The 22,991-nt window shown below is 30.5% G+C and overlaps 1 protein-coding gene across 1 annotated transcript; it reads right to left on the bottom strand.

Annotated features, from left to right (window-relative positions):
- Nucleotides 1-29: 29 nt before the first annotated feature.
- On the bottom strand, nt 30-21,235 carry LOC145305447 (putative chitinase 10). Its single transcript, XM_080147062.1, has 48 exons — nt 21,130-21,235; nt 20,794-20,852; nt 20,183-20,221; nt 19,367-19,462; nt 18,805-18,858; nt 18,297-18,347; nt 18,103-18,147; nt 16,539-16,590; nt 15,899-16,063; nt 15,363-15,461; nt 15,086-15,200; nt 14,743-14,806; nt 14,299-14,390; nt 13,994-14,156; nt 13,796-13,857; nt 13,395-13,496; nt 13,000-13,064; nt 12,533-12,585; nt 11,929-12,012; nt 11,318-11,524; nt 11,036-11,102; nt 10,422-10,513; nt 10,139-10,254; nt 9,770-9,848; nt 9,339-9,430; nt 9,026-9,188; nt 8,829-8,890; nt 8,427-8,528; nt 8,022-8,086; nt 7,555-7,607; nt 7,074-7,157; nt 6,463-6,669; nt 6,181-6,247; nt 5,560-5,658; nt 5,284-5,398; nt 4,915-4,993; nt 4,484-4,575; nt 4,171-4,333; nt 3,974-4,035; nt 3,572-3,673; nt 3,167-3,231; nt 2,700-2,752; nt 2,219-2,302; nt 1,608-1,814; nt 1,326-1,392; nt 705-803; nt 429-543; nt 30-138 (listed from the first exon to the last, which is right to left on the bottom strand). Exons 1-48 carry the CDS (start codon nt 21,194-21,196, stop codon nt 30-32), a joined length of 4,494 nt encoding a protein of 1,497 aa, XP_080003188.1. The 5' UTR covers nt 21,197-21,235.
- Between the last annotated feature and the right edge of the window lie 1,756 nt (nt 21,236-22,991).

The raw sequence follows: 22,991 nt of genomic DNA on the forward strand, positions 1-22,991 counted from the left end.
CACAAATAATAAGTGAAGTACCATGCTGTTTAAATATTAAAAATAAAAGTTGCAAATTCCTGCAAAAATGTGACAGCTTCTGAAACAAATCTTGCCCTCTTGCTGGGATCTGCCAACAGTGATGAATATTTGCTGGTTCTAAGATATATTATTTGTTAATTATATAAAGGCTTCTCTATACACTTTTTTGTTAGCTTTTCTGGTATTAAAATATATATAAAGTCACAAAATTTCATCTACTTATAATTCAGGCTATTACAAAACAAGGTAAATTAATTTATTGTGTTACCATTATTATGTTTGTGAAAAACAGAGATCAATTAATTTTGCTTTAGCAATAACAACTTAAAACTAAGATTTCTAAGGCCAATGAATTTTCCTCAAAGCCTTCATGCTAGGTCATGCATAATGATGATAAATGAACCTACCTGGAATCATTCCAGCCACCAATTGCAATCATGAACTTCTTATTAGGATATTGCTTTTTCAGTGCTACAAATTTTTCATATCCTTTCAGATCAATATCCAACCAAGAGTCATACACCTTTTTATTTATCAAATAATTATCTTTTTTCTAAAAATTGAATTAATGAAATTCCCCTACTAAAAAACCTAGTAAACCATTAAAATTTACAGTCAAACTTCTGCTCCCTCCCTGAGTTATATAAATAAGGGTAAATTAATTTGATAAAATTATTGTTATTCCTTCATTGTATAGGTTGTTGCATCCAGAACAGAAAATGAGTAGATGATATGGGTGCATATAGTTGGATCTATCTCCTCAACAAAGTATTTTCCTTGACCTAAATATAAATAAATATCAGGAGTCTTAGGGGATAAATGAATTGATCATCCCCATTGATGAAATACCAAATTAACCAAAGTTGTTAAGCCTTTTGGTACCTGCAATTATGCCAAAGGGGATTGAAATAAAAATTTGTAATGCTCCCACCCCAACCCCCTAAATAAACTTTAGAGTACATGCTGTATATATGTACACTCCCTAAAAAACTAAATATAAAGGAATAGTTATTATAAGATTTGGCCAACTTCAAAAATATTTTCTCACAAACATTATTTGATATCTATATTAGGAATAACCTTATGAAAACTGCCAATGTAAAATATTTTCAAAAGATTCCCTGCTCAATAGATTATATACCTAATTCAAAATCTAGATATTATCAGATATAAATTTAAGTGAAAATAAAATATTGCACTTAAAATTTTGAATATCATTTACATTCAGTTTTGAAGAAAAAAAATATTTTTGACATACTAACTTTAACTGTTAAACTGTTAAAAGAATGCATCAGGTACATTACCTGTTCTGTAATATGGCCAGTTGGGGAAGTAACACACAACTTTCTTTCCAGATTTTCCTGAGCCAGATCCTGTAACTATTAGGTTAGGAAACAATTATAATTTATATTCTTCAATGTTCACTTTTATATTCATAAACAAAGCAAAGGGTGAGGTTTTAGTTGATTTTTGGTAACTCAAAAACTATATGTTAATTTTGTACTAGTCATACAATATAAAAAAAAACTAAACTTTTAAGCAGTCTAATTTTATATTTACAATTATACTAAAAGTTTTGTAACCATTCCTGTGGTGGGTGATTGAGTAGGTGTTACTAGTGGTGCTATAGTAGGGGTATTTGTTACAGGTCCAGATGTGCCAGCATCATGCAAGGTTTGATAGACAGTTCTGATAATAGGGTAGGCACCACCACCGCATCTGTTGTTAAAGTCATCAGATGGAAGGTCCCAGAACATAGCTCCTCCTAAACCATTGTCAATAACATACTGAGCCTAAAAACAAAACATGTAAATAATTGTTTATGTTACTTTAAGATTAGTTTATGTCTATAATTCATGCAGTGCAGTGATATGTATTCACACATTGTTTTCATACAGGCCATTTAAGTAAGACAAAAATAGAAAAACAATATTATATGATACTTAAAAATCATATAGAAGAATAAGGAATAATAATAGGAAGGATTGTTAGGGCATACAACTCTCTTACAGTTATTGCATATTTTTTTTTTAAATCTAAAAAAGAAACATTTTTGACATACACTTAGCTACAACCTACATATGTGTCAAAGTTAATGACTAAATGACTAAAACAGAAATATACAAAAGCAAAGATTATTACTTTAGTTGTAGAATTAGAATAACTTTTAAAACACAAGAATGAAAATTTATTTTACCTTAAGTTTGGCAGTTTCTTTGTCATCATAACCAATCCATTGGGTTCCCTTGTAAGCAATTGGACCTCTGGAACCATCTGTAGCCTGTAACATCAATTCATATTTCAATATATACCTTGGATCTTAATTAAGATAATATTTAAGTATACAACATGTTTCATTGTAGAGCCATATAAGTTCAGCAGTTACTGAGATCTTAAGCTTTGGACAGACAGAGAGACAGATAGACAGACAGAGAGAAAGACTGACAGACAGGCAGACAGACAAACCAACAGTCAGAACAACAGACAAACCAACAGACAGAACAAAAGACAATCCGACAGACAGACAGATGGGCAAACATAAATTTACTGTGTATCATGGATAAAAAAGAATTTTTAGGCATCTTAATTCATGAGAGGTATGGAATTTGTCAATACCAAAAGAACTCAACAACTATTGAGTTTTTCTTTTTTTGGAAAAGCTACTAAAACAAATATACCTTATCTACTGTCCATCCACCCTCAGCTAATTTCAAGCATATTTCTTGATAACCTAAAACAAAATTAAATTAAGGAGGTTTTCCCTATTATCTCAGATTGGAGCTAGGGGGCTAGACATTTTTGTTCAAATGTTTAATAGATAATTTCCTACTATAACAAAGTCAAAGTCATATTGTGCTTCCTTTCCCTTTCATTTAGCAACCTTTGAATGAAGTCCATTATTGCCTTAAAAAAATCTAACAGCTGTAATTTTAAAGGTAGAAGGTATAGTTCTCCATAATATTAACAGAATTTTAATTTTAAAGATATGTTGGGTAAGCTATTATTAAAAAAGGCTCTAAATAAAAAGCTTCAGTAACCTTTTATGAGCTATCTAAATTAAGTATTCTAGATCATCCTAGATTCAGCTTATAAAAATATATTGCTAGGTTCTTTGTGAGAAGCTAAACTAATATAAAAAGCCTACCTAGTAATCCTTCTTCATTAGAAATAGTTCCTGCCTGTCCTGCTCCACTAGCCCAGGATCCAATACCTAAATTATCTTTATTTTCAACATTTATTCATTTATTAGATTGAGCCAAAGTTGCATTGATTTCTAAAATTTTGTGTTTTGTCCTTTTATCTTGTTTGTTTAGATTCTTTATATATTCTATAAGATGATTTGTCTTATCTATGCTATATTTGTCATATAGGTCTATTTCTTGGCAAAAAGATAACCAGCCCTTCATACCAAATCTAAAGTAATATATTTTGACTTATTTTTTAAAGCATATAAAGAAAGTGTAACAGTGTATTATGAATTATGTATAACAATTTATTGCTAATTCTCATATACAAAAATATATCCAGTTTAATAAAATGATGATAATATCCTGTATTAGTGGGAGAAGACAAGGTAAAAGTACGTCCATAGGTGGGTATACCAATCACAAGCTTTTCAGGAGGGCAGCCACTCTGCAGCCAATACTTGACACTAAAATTTATGGTTTAGATTATCTTTTACAGCAATTATACATAATTTTCATAGATAATAACAAAACTGAAAGTAAATAAGAATAGGAAAGGAAGCTGTAATTCATAAAAAACCAAGAAAACACAAATAAAATCATGAAATTACAAACAGACAAAGTGACTTATAGAGCAGATGATCAGTGGTATTAATAAAAGAAAGACAAAAGAAGCAAAATATGAGTAAATTAAACAATTTATCTCTTCTCTTATGCATATAGAGATCTGGGCCAACTATGTATTAGATAAAACAATTAAAACTTACGCATAATCAACAGTGAGGTAATCTTCAGGAACATTTGAACTCATTGGAGCGTGATGGTTTACCTGTACAAAAAAAGATGTTAAAAGTGATTTTTAACAGAAGAAATTTTTTTCACTTTAAATATCTTTATTTTATATTTTATATCTTAAATTTTAGTTACAACTATCCAGTATATCCATGTTAGGTAAAAATCTTACTGTGGATTCCCAGGAACCATGTAGATCATAGGACATAAGGTGTATGGCATCCAGGTACTTTGAGATCTCAGGAACATCATAACCTGCATCTATTTTGTCTTTACCAGCAGCTACAGCAGCTGTCAGCTCATAGCCATATGGCTGGAAGGCAGTTTTTAATTCCCTGAACAAAAAATAATCAGAAAAGTCAATAATAGCTAAACTAAAAAAATATTGCTATATTGTGCTTATTTTAGTGCATAAAGTTTAACAGAGCCAAAATAATGAATATTAAACCCACCATATAATCCCTACATCTGAAATGTATTCTTACCTACACCAAGCTGCAAAAGTTTGTTTTTCTGAAGCTGATTGTTGGTAGGCTGGGTATTCATAATCCAAATCCAAACCATCAAATCCATATTGCTATATACAAATGGCAAATATTTATTTAGCATATTTGTTCAGAACATAACTTAAACTTTTGGAGAAAAACTATTTTGTTATTAATTGATTAAGATGTAAAAGCTTCAAGACAAAAGTTAATATTGATCAACTTTAAATTTTTATTCTATCATAAACCATATGACTCAATGAATAATGTGTCATGCTACAAATATATTGCACAATCAGAAATTGAGTAATATTACAATCATAAAATATTTGGCTTTTTCAGATGCTTAGTTTCGTTATTAATAAACCTATTCACAAATAATAAGTGAAGTACCATGCTGTTTAAATATTAAAAATAAAAGTTGCAAATTCCTGCAAAAATGTGACAGCTTCTGAAACAAATCTTGCCCTCTTGCTGGGATCTGCCAACAGTGATGAATATTTGCTGGTTCTAAGATATATTATTTGTTAATTATATAAAGGCTTCTCTATACACTTTTTTGTTAGCTTTTCTGGTATTAAAATATATATAAAGTCACAAAATTTCATCTACTTATAATTCAGGCTATTACAAAACAAGGTAAATTAATTTATTGTGTTACCATTATTATGTTTGTGAAAAACAGAGATCAATTAATTTTGCTTTAGCAATAACAACTTAAAACTAAGATTTCTAAGGCCAATGAATTTTCCTCAAAGCCTTCATGCTAGGTCATGCATAATGATGATAAATGAACCTACCTGGAATCATTCCAGCCACCAATTGCAATCATGAACTTCTTATTAGGATATTGCTTTTTCAGTGCTACAAATTTTTCATATCCTTTCAGATCAATATCCAACCAAGAGTCATACACCTTTTTATTTATCAAATAATTATCTTTTTTCTAAAAATTGAATTAATGAAATTCCCCTACTAAAAAACCTAGTAAACCATTAAAATTTACAGTCAAACTTCTGCTCCCTCCCTGAGTTATATAAATAAGGGTAAATTAATTTGATAAAATTATTGTTATTCCTTCATTGTATAGGTTGTTGCATCCAGAACAGAAAATGAGTAGATGATATGGGTGCATATAGTTGGATCTATCTCCTCAACAAAGTATTTTCCTTGACCTAAATATAAATAAATATCAGGAGTCTTAGGGGATAAATGAATTGATCATCCCCATTGATGAAATACCAAATTAACCAAAGTTGTTAAGCCTTTTGGTACCTGCAATTATGCCAAAGGGGATTGAAATAAAAATTTGTAATGCTCCCACCCCAACCCCCTAAATAAACTTTAGAGTACATGCTGTATATATGTACACTCCCTAAAAAACTAAATATAAAGGAATAGTTATTATAAGATTTGGCCAACTTCAAAAATATTTTCTCACAAACATTATTTGATATCTATATTAGGAATAACCTTATGAAAACTGCCAATGTAAAATATTTTCAAAAGATTCCCTGCTCAATAGATTATATACCTAATTCAAAATCTAGATATTATCAGATATAAATTTAAGTGAAAATAAAATATTGCACTTAAAATTTTGAATATCATTTACATTCAGTTTTGAAGAAAAAAAATATTTTTGACATACTAACTTTAACTGTTAAACTGTTAAAAGAATGCATCAGGTACATTACCTGTTCTGTAATATGGCCAGTTGGGGAAGTAACACACAACTTTCTTTCCAGATTTTCCTGAGCCAGATCCTGTAACTATTAGGTTAGGAAACAATTATAATTTATATTCTTCAATGTTCACTTTTATATTCATAAACAAAGCAAAGGGTGAGGTTTTAGTTGATTTTTGGTAACTCAAAAACTATATGTTAATTTTGTACTAGTCATACAATATAAAAAAAAACTAAACTTTTAAGCAGTCTAATTTTATATTTACAATTATACTAAAAGTTTTGTAACCATTCCTGTGGTGGGTGATTGAGTAGGTGTTACTAGTGGTGCTATAGTAGGGGTATTTGTTACAGGTCCAGATGTGCCAGCATCATGCAAGGTTTGATAGACAGTTCTGATAATAGGGTAGGCACCACCACCGCATCTGTTGTTAAAGTCATCAGATGGAAGGTCCCAGAACATAGCTCCTCCTAAACCATTGTCAATAACATACTGAGCCTAAAAACAAAACATGTAAATAATTGTTTATGTTACTTTAAGATTAGTTTATGTCTATAATTCATGCAGTGCAGTGATATGTATTCACACATTGTTTTCATACAGGCCATTTAAGTAAGACAAAAATAGAAAAACAATATTATATGATACTTAAAAATCATATAGAAGAATAAGGAATAATAATAGGAAGGATTGTTAGGGCATACAACTCTCTTACAGTTATTGCATATTTTTTTTTTAAATCTAAAAAAGAAACATTTTTGACATACACTTAGCTACAACCTACATATGTGTCAAAGTTAATGACTAAATGACTAAAACAGAAATATACAAAAGCAAAGATTATTACTTTAGTTGTAGAATTAGAATAACTTTTAAAACACAAGAATGAAAATTTATTTTACCTTAAGTTTGGCAGTTTCTTTGTCATCATAACCAATCCATTGGGTTCCCTTGTAAGCAATTGGACCTCTGGAACCATCTGTAGCCTGTAACATCAATTCATATTTCAATATATACCTTGGATCTTAATTAAGATAATATTTAAGTATACAACATGTTTCATTGTAGAGCCATATAAGTTCAGCAGTTACTGAGATCTTAAGCTTTGGACAGACAGAGAGACAGATAGACAGACAGAGAGAAAGACTGACAGACAGGCAGACAGACAAACCAACAGTCAGAACAACAGACAAACCAACAGACAGAACAAAAGACAATCCGACAGACAGACAGATGGGCAAACATAAATTTACTGTGTATCATGGATAAAAAAGAATTTTTAGGCATCTTAATTCATGAGAGGTATGGAATTTGTCAATACCAAAAGAACTCAACAACTATTGAGTTTTTCTTTTTTTGGAAAAGCTACTAAAACAAATATACCTTATCTACTGTCCATCCACCCTCAGCTAATTTCAAGCATATTTCTTGATAACCTAAAACAAAATTAAATTAAGGAGGTTTTCCCTATTATCTCAGATTGGAGCTAGGGGGCTAGACATTTTTGTTCAAATGTTTAATAGATAATTTCCTACTATAACAAAGTCAAAGTCATATTGTGCTTCCTTTCCCTTTCATTTAGCAACCTTTGAATGAAGTCCATTATTGCCTTAAAAAAATCTAACAGCTGTAATTTTAAAGGTAGAAGGTATAGTTCTCCATAATATTAACAGAATTTTAATTTTAAAGATATGTTGGGTAAGCTATTATTAAAAAAGGCTCTAAATAAAAAGCTTCAGTAACCTTTTATGAGCTATCTAAATTAAGTATTCTAGATCATCCTAGATTCAGCTTATAAAAATATATTGCTAGGTTCTTTGTGAGAAGCTAAACTAATATAAAAAGCCTACCTAGTAATCCTTCTTCATTAGAAATAGTTCCTGCCTGTCCTGCTCCACTAGCCCAGGATCCAATACCTAAATTATCTTTATTTTCAACATTTATTCATTTATTAGATTGAGCCAAAGTTGCATTGATTTCTAAAATTTTGTGTTTTGTCCTTTTATCTTGTTTGTTTAGATTCTTTATATATTCTATAAGATGATTTGTCTTATCTATGCTATATTTGTCATATAGGTCTATTTCTTGGCAAAAAGATAACCAGCCCTTCATACCAAATCTAAAGTAATATATTTTGACTTATTTTTTAAAGCATATAAAGAAAGTGTAACAGTGTATTATGAATTATGTATACCAATTTATTGCTAATTCTCATATACAAAAATATATCCAGTTTAATAAAATGATGATAATATCCTGTATTAGTGGGAGAAGACAAGGTAAAAGTACGTCCATAGGTGGGTATACCAATCACAAGCTTTTCAGGAGGGCAGCCACTCTGCAGCCAATACTTGACACTAAAATTTATGGTTTAGATTATCTTTTACAGCAATTATACATAATTTTCATAGATAATAACAAAACTGAAAGTAAATAAGAATAGGAAAGGAAGCTGTAATTCATAAAAAACCAAGAAAACACAAATAAAATCATGAAATTACAAACAGACAAAGTGACTTATAGAGCAGATGATCAGTGGTATTAATAAAAGAAAGACAAAAGAAGCAAAATATGAGTAAATTAAACAATTTATCTCTTCTCTTATGCATATAGAGATCTGGGCCAACTATGTATTAGATAAAACAATTAAAACTTACGCATAATCAACAGTGAGGTAATCTTCAGGAACATTTGAACTCATTGGAGCGTGATGGTTTACCTGTACAAAAAAAGATGTTAAAAGTGATTTTTAACAGAAGAAATTTTTTTCACTTTAAATATCTTTATTTTATATTTTATATCTTAAATTTTAGTTACAACTATCCAGTATATCCATGTTAGGTAAAAATCTTACTGTGGATTCCCAGGAACCATGTAGATCATAGGACATAAGGTGTATGGCATCCAGGTACTTTGAGATCTCAGGAACATCATAACCTGCATCTATTTTGTCTTTACCAGCAGCTACAGCAGCTGTCAGCTCATAGCCATATGGCTGGAAGGCAGTTTTTAATTCCCTGAACAAAAAATAATCAGAAAAGTCAATAATAGCTAAACTAAAAAAATATTGCTATATTGTGCTTATTTTAGTGCATAAAGTTTAACAGAGCCAAAATAATGAATATTAAACCCACCATATAATCCCTACATCTGAAATGTATTCTTACCTACACCAAGCTGCAAAAGTTTGTTTTTCTGAAGCTGATTGTTGGTAGGCTGGGTATTCATAATCCAAATCCAAACCATCAAATCCATATTGCTATATACAAATGGCAAATATTTATTTAGCATATTTGTTCAGAACATAACTTAAACTTTTGGAGAAAAACTATTTTGTTATTAATTGATTAAGATGTAAAAGCTTCAAGACAAAAGTTAATATTGATCAACTTTAAATTTTTATTCTATCATAAACCATATGACTCAATGAATAATGTGTCATGCTACAAATATATTGCACAATCAGAAATTGAGTAATATTACAATCATAAAATATTTGGCTTTTTCAGATGCTTAGTTTCGTTATTAATAAACCTATTCACAAATAATAAGTGAAGTACCATGCTGTTTAAATATTAAAAATAAAAGTTGCAAATTCCTGCAAAAATGTGACAGCTTCTGAAACAAATCTTGCCCTCTTGCTGGGATCTGCCAACAGTGATGAATATTTGCTGGTTCTAAGATATATTATTTGTTACTTATATAAAGGCTTCTCTATACACTTTTTTGTTAGCTTTTCTGGTATTAAAATATATATAAAGTCACAAAATTTCATCTACTTATAATTCAGGCTATTACAAAACAAGGTAAATTAATTTATTGTGTTACCATTATTATGTTTGTGAAAAACAGAGATCAATTAATTTTGCTTTAGCAATAACAACTTAAAACTAAGATTTCTAAGGCCAATGAATTTTCCTCAAAGCCTTCATGCTAGGTCATGCATAATGATGATAAATGAACCTACCTAGAATCATTCCAGCCACCAATTGCAATCATGAACTTCTTATTAGGATATTGCTTTTTCAGTGCTACAAATTTTTCATATCCTTTCAGATCAATATCCAACCAAGAGTCATACACCTTTTTATTTATCAAATAATTATCTTTTTTCTAAAAATTGAATTAATGAAATTCCCCTACTAAAAAACCTAGTAAACCATTAAAATTTACAGTCAAACTTCTGCTCCCTCCCTGAGTTATATAAATAAGGGTAAATTAATTTGATAAAATTATTGTTATTCCTTCATTGTATAGGTTGTTGCATCCAGAACAGAAAATGAGTAGATGATATGGGTGCATATAGTTGGATCTATCTCCTCAACAAAGTATTTTCCTTGACCTAAATATAAATAAATATCAGGAGTCTTAGGGGATAAATGAATTGATCATCCCCATTGATGAAATACCAAATTAACCAAAGTTGTTAAGCCTTTTGGTACCTGCAATTATGCCAAAGGGGATTGAAATAAAAATTTGTAATGCTCCCACCCCAACCCCCTAAATAAACTTTAGAGTACATGCTGTATATATGTACACTCCCTAAAAAACTAAATATAAAGGAATAGTTATTATAAGATTTGGCCAACTTCAAAAATATTTTCTCACAAACATTATTTGATATCTATATTAGGAATAACCTTATGAAAACTGCCAATGTAAAATATTTTCAAAAGATTCCCTGCTCAATAGATTATATACCTAATTCAAAATCTAGATATTATCAGATATAAATTTAAGTGAAAATAAAATATTGCACTTAAAATTTTGAATATCATTTACATTCAGTTTTGAAGAAAAAAAATATTTTTGACATACTAACTTTAACTGTTAAACTGTTAAAAGAATGCATCAGGTACATTACCTGTTCTGTAATATGGCCAGTTGGGGAAGTAACACACAACTTTCTTTCCAGATTTTCCTGAGCCAGATCCTGTAACTATTAGGTTAGGAAACAATTATAATTTATATTCTTCAATGTTCACTTTTATATTCATAAACAAAGCAAAGGGTGAGGTTTTAGTTGATTTTTGGTAACTCAAAAACTATATGTTAATTTTGTACTAGTCATACAATATAAAAAAAAACTAAACTTTTAAGCAGTCTAATTTTATATTTACAATTATACTAAAAGTTTTGTAACCATTCCTGTGGTGGGTGATTGAGTAGGTGTTACTAGTGGTGCTATAGTAGGGGTATTTGTTACAGGTCCAGATGTGCCAGCATCATGCAAGGTTTGATAGACAGTTCTGATAATAGGGTAGGCACCACCACCGCATCTGTTGTTAAAGTCATCAGATGGAAGGTCCCAGAACATAGCTCCTCCTAAACCATTGTCAATAACATACTGAGCCTAAAAACAAAACATGTAAATAATTGTTTATGTTACTTTAAGATTAGTTTATGTCTATAATTCATGCAGTGCAGTGATATGTATTCACACATTGTTTTCATACAGGCCATTTAAGTAAGACAAAAATAGAAAAACAATATTATATGATACTTAAAAATCATATAGAAGAATAAGGAATAATAATAGGAAGGATTGTTAGGGCATACAACTCTCTTACAGTTATTGCATATTTTTTTTTTAAATCTAAAAAAGAAACATTTTTGACATACACTTAGCTACAACCTACATATGTGTCAAAGTTAATGACTAAATGACTAAAACAGAAATATACAAAAGCAAAGATTATTACTTTAGTTGTAGAATTAGAATAACTTTTAAAACACAAGAATGAAAATTTATTTTACCTTAAGTTTGGCTGTTTCTTTATCATCATAACCAATCCATTGGGTTCCCTTGTAAGCAATTGGACCTCTGGAACCATCTGTAGCCTGTAACATCAAATCATATTTCATATTTACAAATACTATACTCCTTACAGTTTTCAATATTTTTTTTAAAATTAACCAGCAATTACGCTCTTATCATCTAGGGGTCCTGCATTCAATGTGCCGAAAGGGGTTAGAGAATATTCCAAGACTTAAATCTGAAAATGAATTAGCCTATATATTTCAATATATACCTTGAATCTTAACTAAGATAATATTTAAGTTTACATTATGTTCCCTTGTAGAGCCAAATAAGTTCAGCGGTTACTGAGATCTTAAGCTTCGGACAGACAGAAAGACAGACGGACAGAAAGACTGACAGACAGGCGGACAGTCAAACCAACAGACAGAACTAAAGACAAACCGACAGACAGACAGACGGGCAAACATAAATTTACTTTGTATCATGGATAAAAAATAATTTTTATCTTAATTCATGAGAGGTATGTAATCTGTCAATACCAAAAGAACTCAACAACTATTGAGTTATTCTTTTTTGGAAAAGCTACTAAAACAAATATACCTTATCTACTGTCCATCCACCCTCAGCTAATTTCAAACATATTTCTTGATAACCTAAAACAAAATTAAATTAATGAGGTTTTCCTATTATCTCAGATTGGAGCTAGGGGGCTAGACATTTTTGTTCAAATGTTTAATAGATAATTTCCTACTATAACAAAGTCAAAGTCATATTGTGCTTCCTTTCCCTTTCATTTAGCAACCTTTGAATGAAGTCAATTATTGCCTTAAAAAAATCTAACAGCTGTAATTCTAAAGGTAGAAGGTATAGTTCTCCATAATATTCACAGAATTTTTATTTTTAAAGATATATTGGGTAAGCTATTGTTAAAAAAGGCTCTAAATAAAAAGCTTTGGTAACCTTTTATGAGCTATCTAAATTTAGTATTCTAGATCATCCTAGATTCAGCTTATAAAAATATATTGCTAGGTTCTTTGTGAGAAGCTAAACTAATGTAAAATGCCTACCTAGTAATCCTTCTTCATTAGATATAGTTCCTGCCTGTCCTGCTCCACTAGCCCAGGATCCAATACCTAAATTATCCTTATTTTCAACATTTATTCATTTATTAGATTGAGCCAAAGTTGCATTGATTTCTAAAATTTTGTGTTTTGTCCTTTTATCAGGTTTGTTTAGATTCTATATAAAATGATTTGTCTGGTCTATGTTATATTTGTCATATAGGTCTATTTCTTGACAAAAAAATAACCAGCCCTTCATATTAAATCTAAAGTAATATAATTGACTTATTTTTTAAAGCATATAAAGAAAGTGCAACTGTGTATTATGAATTAAGTATACCAACACAATGCTAATTCTTATATACAAAAATATAACTAGATAAATAAAATGATGATAATATCCTGTATTTGTGGGAGAAGACAAGGTAAAAGTACGTCCATAGGTGGGTATACCAATCACAATCTTTTCAGGAGGGCAGCCACTTTGCAGCCAATACTTAACACTAAAATTTATGGTTTAGATTATCTTTAACAGCAATTATACATAATTTTCATAGATAATAACAAAACTAAAAGGAAATAAGAATAGGAAAGGAAGCTGTAATTCAGTAAAAACCAAGAAAACACAAATAAAATCATGAAATTACAAACAGACAAAGTGACTTATAGAGCAGATGATCAGTGGTATTAATAAAAGAAAGACAAAAGAAGCAAAATATGAGTAAATTAAACAATTTATCTCTTCTCTTATGTATATAGAGATCTGGGCCAACTATTTATTATTAAAACAGTTAAAACTTACGCATAATCAACAGTGAGGTAATCTTCAGGAACATTTGAACTCATTGGAGCGTGATGGTTTACCTGTACAAAAAAAGATGTTAAAAGTGATTTTTTAACAGAAGAAATTTTTTTCACTTTAAATATCTTTATTTTATATTTTATATCTTAAATTTTAGTTACAACTATCCAGTATATCCATGTTAGGTAAAAATCTTACTGTGGATTCCCAGGAACCATGTAGATCATAGGACATAAGGTGTATGGCATCCAGGTACTTTGAGATCTCAGGAACATCATAACCTGCATCTATTTTGTCTTTACCAGCAGCTACAGCAGCTGTCAGCTCATAGCCATATGGCTGGAAGGCAGTTTTCAATTCCCTGAACAAAAAATAATCAGAAAAGTCAATAATAGCTAAACTAAAAAAATATTGTGCTTGTTTTAGTATATTAAGTTCAAGAGAGCCAAAATTATAAATATTAAACCCACCATATAATCCCTACATCTGAAATGTATTCTTACCTACACCAAGCTGCAAAAGTTTGTTTTTCTGAAGCTGATTGTTGGTAGGCTGGGTATTCATAATCCAAATCCAAACCATCAAATCCATATTGCTACAGACGTGTTGCAAATATTTATTTAGCATATTTGTTCAGATCATAACTTAAACTTTTGGAGAAAAACAATTTTGTCATTATTGATTAAGATGTAAAAGCTTCAAGGCAAAAGTTAATATTGATCAACCTTACATTTTATTATATCATAAACCATATGACTTAATGAATAATGTGTCATGTTACAAACATATTGCACAATCAGAAATTGAGTAATATTACAATAAAAAAATATTTAGCTTTTCCAGATGCTTAGTTTCGTTATTAATAAACCTATTCACAAATAATAAGTGTAGTACCATGCTGTATAAATATTAAAAATAAAATTTGCAAATTCCTGCAAAAATGAGACAGCTTCTGAAACAAATCTTGCCCTCTTGCTGGGATCTGCCAACAGTGTTGAATATTTGCTGGTTCTGAGATATATTATTTGTTAATTGTATAAAGGCTTCTCTATACACTTTTTTGTTAGCTTTTCTGGTATTAAAATATATATAAAGTCACAAAATTTCATCTACTTAAAATTCAGGCTATTACAAAACAAGGTAAATCAATTTATTGCGTTACCATTATTATGTTTGTGAAAAACAGAGATCAATTAACAATAACAATTTAAAACTAAGATTTCTAAGGCCAATGAATTTCCCTTAAAGCCTTCTTGCTAGTTCATGCATAATGATGATAAAAGAACCTACCTGGAATCATTCCAGCCACCAATTGCAATCATGAACTTCTTATTAGGATATTGCTTTTTCAGTGCTACAAATTTTTCATATCCTTTCAGATCAATATCCAACCAAGAGTCATACACCTTTTTTATTTATCAAATAATTATCTTTATTATAAAAATTGAATTAATGAAATTCCCCTACTAATAAACCTAGTATACCTTAAAAATTTACAGTCAAAGTTCTTCTCCCTCCCTGAGTTATATAAATAAGGGTAAATTAATTAGATAAAGTTATTGTTATTCCTTCATTGTATAGGTTGTTGCATCCAGAATAGAAAATGAGTAGATGATATGGGTGCATATAGTTGGATCTATCTCCTCAACAAAGTATTTTCCTTGACCTAAATATAAATAAATATTAGGAATCTTAGGGGAATCGAATAGGATTTGGCCAAAAATATATTTTTTGACTAATATTGTATGATATTTATGTATGTAGTTATCTTTTGCAACATAAAAACTGGCAATGTAAAACAATTTCAAAATTTTCCCTGCCCCAGCTATTGTAACAATCAATTCTACAAAAAATCACGAAACCTTTGGAAGTTAGCTGTTGGTATATCTTGTTTTTTATGTAACTGAAGAGGGGTGGGTAAGAAAGGGGAGGAAAAGGGGAAGGAAATTATTGGGAAATTTTCCTTTATAATTGTTTGTCAGAATATCATTTCTTTTTCCCTGCTGCAGATTAGATGCCTAATTAAGAATCTAAATATTATTAGATAATTATTCAAATGACAAATTTTTTAAAATCTAAACCTAAGATGTATTATATTTTAACCTGGTCTGTAATAGGGCCAGTTTGGGAAGTAACACACAACTTTCTTTCCGGATCCTGTTGTTGGTGGTTGAGGGGGTGCATGAGTTGTTGATGGTGGTTGTGGTGGTGCAGGAGTTGTTCTTGGTGGTTGAGGGGGTGCAGGAGTTGTTCTTGGTAAACTTGTTCCTAAAAATTGAGTGCTTTAAATTTAATAGCAAATTCACCTCTTAAGGCCTCAAGCAAAGAGTGGTGTTGTGGGTAATCTTTTGAACATTATTAAAACCCAAAATACAGCTTTATTGTAAGAAAATCAACAATATACCCACAGAACTATTCTGCATTTTTATGATACATTTTAACTAGAAAAAGGGTTGGATTGTTACTACACTGCATTCCTATTGGTCAAAAGGAATTTGCCATCTAGATATTTTAAATTCCTTAGTTAGAAATTGTCATATTTACAAAACAATGATAAAAAAAATATCTTTTTTTTTGCTTTTAGTTCTTATTTCCTCTCATAGCTCATCCATAGAATATTGAATTCCTTTTCTGTGTCTACATCTTAGAGCTCACCAAAGAGGGGGGAGCTTTTGTAAGTATTAAAACTGACAGTTTCTCTGTAGAAAAAGTTGTCGCAAATATAAGTATTAAAATTTTTCACCTGCTAGCATCTCCAAATCATTTTCCATTTTCTGTAGTTTAGATATCAAAACCTAAATTGGCATCATATTAAATTAACCCAAATTATTTTTGTTTAATAAAAGGTTATCTAAGATATATAGAAACTAGCGGCTGCGCTCCTAGCATCTAGGAGCTCAATTTGGAGAGTTAGAGGGCAAAAATAGCCGAAAAACATATCAAGACTTAAATCTGGAAATAAAATAGACTATATGAAGCTTCCCTTAAATGATACTCAATCGATACAGCAGTTATCGAAATCTTAACCCTTACAGATCGGGCCCCAATTCCCACCTTAATAGATCGGGGGGGGGGGGGGCTCAAAGAGCCCCTCCTCTATCTCAGCTCCTGGTACAGATAAAGACGTAAAAATTTTTTCTGGTGGGTCATGTGTATTTTTAGAGAAAATTACTTTTTCTAGAGCAGTCAGACCGCTCCTTAGCCGCTTTTTAGCGGCCAGCCGCTAAATTTTAAAACAGCTGTAGAGCGGCCAATTTTGCAGCTAGGATGACCAAATATTAGGACGAACTTTTATTTTTCATAACAAAAAAATTACTTTTTCTGATCATCGCCGAAAAACGGCAAATAACGGAAACCGCCATTTGCGGCGCAAATTGATATTTTTATCTGTTTATTATTGCTCAAGGATTTACCAAAAAACATTGTAGGTCTCTAGCTGTAATAGAAGCCGCGATATTCATGATATATGTCTGTAGTAAAAGCCGGACAAAAATCGGTCATAAAGTCGGTCAGGGAGCGGTCAAACGGTCATAACACCACTTTTCTCAGATGGTCATTGATATCTAAGTATTCACCAAAAAAATTTTAGGTTTCTACCTTATACACAAAAGTCATAATGTAGAAATTAAGATTTATTTAGAATTTTTTCTAATTTTTTTTGCTACCCAACCGACTTTGACCGGACACCACGACCGACACAGACCAGATATCCTAATAAAATTAACCTTTGCCGACGTATAATTACTAAACTTAAAAGTCATGAAGTTACAGCTCTCCATCTTACCTACAAAAAAAATGAGATTGAAAAAACTAGAGGGGGGGGGCCCTTTGAGCCCCCCCCCCCCCCGATCAATAAGGGTTAAGCTACAGGTAACAAAAATCTTACTACTTTATATAATAGGATATCAATCATGTACGAGAGCCTTTAAAAATACTTTTAAATACTCTCTTCTGTGTTGACAATTAAAAAAAAATATTTAAGAATTTTTACATCAAGAGGTTATCTAATCATTAAAGTTTTTACATTTTTTGAGGACAAACAATAAGCTATAAAACCTGTCAGTCTGTCCGTAAGTGGGAATGATTTTCCTGGCTACGACTTAAGATTGTTAATTTTGGAGAAAAAAAACCTTCACAATGAGTTACTAGTACATATTTTAGTTGGTTGGTCATGCTTCAATGCTTATTATTTTCATAATTTATCATAATTTTCATGATTTATCCCATATTTCCCTTCTTCTTTTTCAATTTGTTTATTCACTTTGTTGTTCTTCACTAATTTTGGGTGTTGTCATCCTTGTTTTTACCTTAGTTTGATTTGTTATCTTGGTATCCAAACTATTGACATTTATCTTAAAAGATTGATATATCATTAACTTTTTTTTCTTTTTGGTGTTTTTCCTTAAAAAATCCATCAATTACTGAACCCCAACCCCTCATTTAATTAAAAAATCAATTGATTTAAATCCAGTGGATTAACGGGTTGCAGGTAAATCTTTACCTTAGTCAAGTTTGTCAGGTCACCCATATTTTTCAAATCTGATAATACAGCCTAAGTTAAAAATAATGCAATAAATATTTTAAATTATATGTTGCCGGAATATTTTAAAATCATTCTTTTATTTTGTCGAAAAAATCCTTTAATATGAAAGTAAGAGGATCTCTGTCTGTATCAAAGGATCTCGCTAACTGCTGAACCGACATGGCTCTCCTTTTAAATGTATATTCGCATAGCCTATGTAAAGCTTACCTAATTGGTTAGGCAGTTATTAAGATCTTAAGCTTCAAACAAAAAAAACTTAACTAATTTCTATGTTAACTTCTGGTTCATTAGAAAAAAAACAAATTGTTATTTAGTTTTCTTTAATCTTAAATAAATTTTGTATACATTTCTGCAATAACTAGAAAACTTCAGTAATTATTTAGATTCAAAAGCAAAACAAATATTTTTTTTCTGTGTTGATAAATGGCAAAAAATAGTCAATTGGATATAATTACTGAAATATTACCTCATTTTGAGTTTTTATGTCAGTTATCTTTTCCTCCAAACTATCCACCTTAGCCTAAAAAGTTTTTATATTTTGAAATTTTTTATTTATTTGTGATTGATATTATTTGCTTATAGGCAGTTTTTCTCAAATTGCCTAGTCAAAGCACTTATACCACCATTACCTTATGTAATTGGAAAGTAATTGGAGGGTAGTTTTTTGTATGTTTATTGCTTTAGGTTAGGTTAGGTTATGTTAACATGGGAACTAGGTAGCCCTGAAGGGTTAAGACGATGCAAAATAAATCCCCTGAAAGGGTAAATAAATGTTTTTAAAATAATAGAGAAGGGGTTCAGTGCTCGAAAGGCACTTTAAGGTAAATCACTTGTCATACAACTCAGAGAAAAGGGAATGTGATTCTGACAAACAATTATAAAGGAAAATTTCCCCACAACCTCCTTCCCCATTTCCTCCCCCTTCTTACCCACTCCTCTTAAGTTACATGAAAAAAACAAGATATACCCCCACTATACTTCCAAAGGTTTCGTGATTTTAGCTAGGCAGAATACAACTAAATTGATACCTGAGTCAAGATTGATAGCTCTGTCAAATTATTCAATTTTGAATTGGCTTGATTGGCAACATTTGTTATCTTCCCATCCAAATTGTCTACACTAGTCTAAAATATTGCATCATGGAAAGAAAACAAAGTAGCGAGTTAGGTCGTATTTTCTCAGTAGCTTTTGATGGGTTATCTTAGGTTCGGTAAATGGTAATGACTGTCCCGAAGGATTATAGCCCCCGCAGGGGCTATAAATAGGAGAAAAGGTACTGTGAAAATACAACAAAACCCGCTACCTCGTTTTCTTTCCATGATCCAAAATTTATGATTATTTACGTTTTTTCAACACGTAAAAACAACCAGGGCTCAGGAGACGCTCATCAGACCCGTTTAAAATCGTCATATTATAATTTAAAATTTAGCCAGATTTCTAAACATGTTCCTAAAAACACAATACATCTTTTTGCAATCATTTTTTCTTACACAAGCAGGTTTAAATTCGAGGCTTATGCACGGTTAAGGCGCAGCTGTTGACCCTTGGAGAAAACTTCATGTGAGCTCCAAATAAAGAGAGGGGTAGGTTTCTGGTAGAATCCGTAAAGGTGTGTGTTTTAAGGCTTAAAAATAGAAGTAGAACGATAATATTCACTAAATATGTGTATTTCTTATTGAAAAGAACTATAGACAAAAAAAAAATTTAATGCATTTTGAACGTTCTACTACTGTTTTTTACTTATAACACATAACCTTTCCGGATTTTACCAGAAACCTACCCCTCTCTTTATCACATTTTTTTTCGAATTCACGCGAAATATGAAGAAAAAAAAACATAATTACCTTAGTCAGGTTTGTTTGATCAACCAAATTACCAAATTCCTAGAACATAGAATATGAATGTATTTGTAATCTATGATTTAAGAAATTATGTTCAATTTTTTAAAGATTTTAAAGTATAGACAATTTTCTGCAGATAAAAAAATGAAATATTGAAAGTTTGTTGGCCCTCATAAAATTAGTACAAGGAATCTTCACAAAGAAAACTTGCAGCCATATCACTAATACAAAGAAGAACGATGTCTGTGTGTCCGTCTGTCTCAATAACCACCGAACCTATTGGGATATACTCTTCAGGGAATATACCTACTGGTCATGTGATGATTTTAAGCTATTTTCGTGGGGGGGTGAGATGATTTTAAGCTATTTTCGTGGGGGGGCCTCAAAAAATTGTAAAATATCCCCCCTTCCTCAAATTTGTTTTCTTTTTAAAACTATAAAATGGGGGTCGACTAACCCACCCCCCAAAAAAAATTTTACTTTTTCTTTTAAATGTAATCTAGGGGATAGGGGCGAAGCCGCTAGTATTTTATATTGCAGCTTTTCCCCTTAACGTAGATGAAAGACAGACAAATTGTTTAATTATTGAGTAGCTCTGATTTTTTAAAAAGTACCCCTTTGAAAATTTCCATCAGTTTACTCAATTTTCTCACTTCTTTGGTTAAAATTCCTCCTATACAGAAAAATTATTAATTAACTGGTAACAGTTAATACCAAAGTAGGGTCAGACCTTCAGGTTCCAAGGCACCAATAATTAACAATAATTGTATACAGCCAACCCATTGCTTGCACGACCTTTGACTGGAAGTACTAACTGCATGGTTAGTAGCTGCATCTGATTAAGGTCAAGACTTAGAATTACATTCATACGGACTTTCTGATAATGATTATAGAGTTGCTGCGCTTTCTAAGTCGTACCTAACTGTTATATGAATCAACTTAAAATTTACCTTGTGATGAGGTAAGATCTAATCCAAGTAAAAATATGACAACACAATTACAAGTAAATATTTTCATTTTCACTTAACTTTAAAATATATATGTATGTATATATCTGGAACAAATTAGATAAAGATTGCTTATAGCTAAAATTATGGATCTCTACAGTTCACGGTAAAATGATTCTGGTAACGAATATCGAACACAGTAAAAGTGTCTGACTGATTATGACGTAACAAAAAAAAATAGCCAATGAGAGGCCACTATAAATTTTACCATTGGTCAATAATGGCCTCTCATTGGCTAATTTTTTTGTTACGTCATAATCTGTCAGACACTATTACTGTGTTCACGAATATCTCAAAAATCTACAAATTTTAAAGGATGCTGGCTGCCAAACGGCTAAACATACATATCATTTTAAGTGAAATAAGAAGATCTACAAAAAATCTGAAATAGTCAAAAATCCAATTGTGCACTGTGATTGATTTACTGAAGAAAAAGCGCGTAAATTATTTTTTTTGCGCATTTATGTGCACTGCGAAATAGCTGTGCATTATTGATTATTCTAGAATATTTGTAGGCCTCATTATGTGTGTTAAAATTTTGTGCAAGTATAATCTATACGTTCCACCATTAATGGTTTTTCAGTATGCCTTAAAACCGGTTCTAATCCAGATATTAATTGGTTTCGAAGCCATACAGGAAAATAAGTTTCAAATATGTAAAACAAATACTAAATATTGATAAGAAACTGATTATTTTCTTGATTATTCTTTCATTTTATAAATTTATACAGATGTGCAAAAAAACTGTTAATTAATAATAAATTCATATACATATATGTTGATATACAAAACTAGAGTTAGCTCAATATAACTATATCGCTATTGGCTAGTTTTCTATAAGTACATATCTATTTATCTATTTCTCAATAAATCAATTTTCCTCTCCGCCATTACTATCTAAAAGAAAGAAGTAAATATTTATTAATTTAAATGATTTTAAAAAGATTTTCAGTTATATTTTTTTCTCATTACCATCACCAAAGGGTTAATATGATTAAAATTTTTGTTTTAATATTTTAACACAAAGGAAGTGTCGCCACAATCAAATTCTTTTAAATAGATTTTTCTTAGATTTACTCTATTATGAACGTATATTTTTTATTTATGAAATAAGGATTAAATACTTCAATGTAATTCAAATATCTACATGAAGTGAAAAACTTAATTCATTCCATAAACAAATAGAATAAAGGTCTTATCGCTTTGGTCAATGAGAGTTTATTATGGATTATTGGAGCACTATGAGTTTTAAACACTTTTCCATTGGAAGACTCGAGCTCATATATAGACGTTTATTTCCTATATAGATCTGTCATGGATGATGCAATAAAACAGGCCATTTTGTAAATGTTAAAAATTGGAAGATTTCATTAAATAAAAGTAATCGCTAATATACTTAGTAAATAACCCCTACTATAGAATTGATTGATTAGCCCTAATTTCTTAGAGTTTCGACCTAAGACTCATTTTATGACGAGACATTTTTGTATAGCCACCAGGGTAGCTCAAGCTCCACGTTCAAGTATAACCTAACACGCTGTCTCATGAGAGCTTCTTTTATTACCTCGTCCTCGCCCATTTTAAGTATGGCAGGTGACTTGCTTTGCAACACAGCTGTTATACGATTCGATAAACAACTTGAATGCACATGGCAGAATAGAATGTGATCAAACAATTGATATTTTATTACCTGGATGTTAATTTTCATGTTTTAAAGTAAGTATTGTTTTTCAACTTATTTTTAAAAAAAATACACTATTCTAAGACATAAACATATTTTTCGAGTTTAGCAATCATTTTTTATT

Source organism: Acartia tonsa, chromosome 14, assembly GCF_053477335.1.
Source record: "Acartia tonsa isolate MP-2025a chromosome 14, ASM5347733v1, whole genome shotgun sequence".
In the NCBI taxonomy this organism is placed as follows: Eukaryota; Metazoa; Arthropoda; class Copepoda; order Calanoida; family Acartiidae; genus Acartia; species Acartia tonsa.

What these genes read in the sequence shown, in the direction of transcription:
- LOC145305447 (XM_080147062.1), bottom strand. Translation starts at nt 21,196, where the DNA reads ATGAAAATATTTACTTGTAATTGTGTTGTCATATTTTTACTTGGATTA. An exon ending in AAGAAACTGCCAAACTTAAG is followed by an intron (nt 6,670 to 7,073) that starts GTAAAATAAATT and finishes TTTTGTTTTTAG; the next exon opens with GCTCAGTATGTTATTGACAA. An exon ending in GTGGATGGACAGTAGATAAG is followed by an intron (nt 2,303 to 2,699) that starts GTATATTTGTTT and finishes TTGATGTTACAG; the next exon opens with GCTACAGATGGTTCCAGAGG.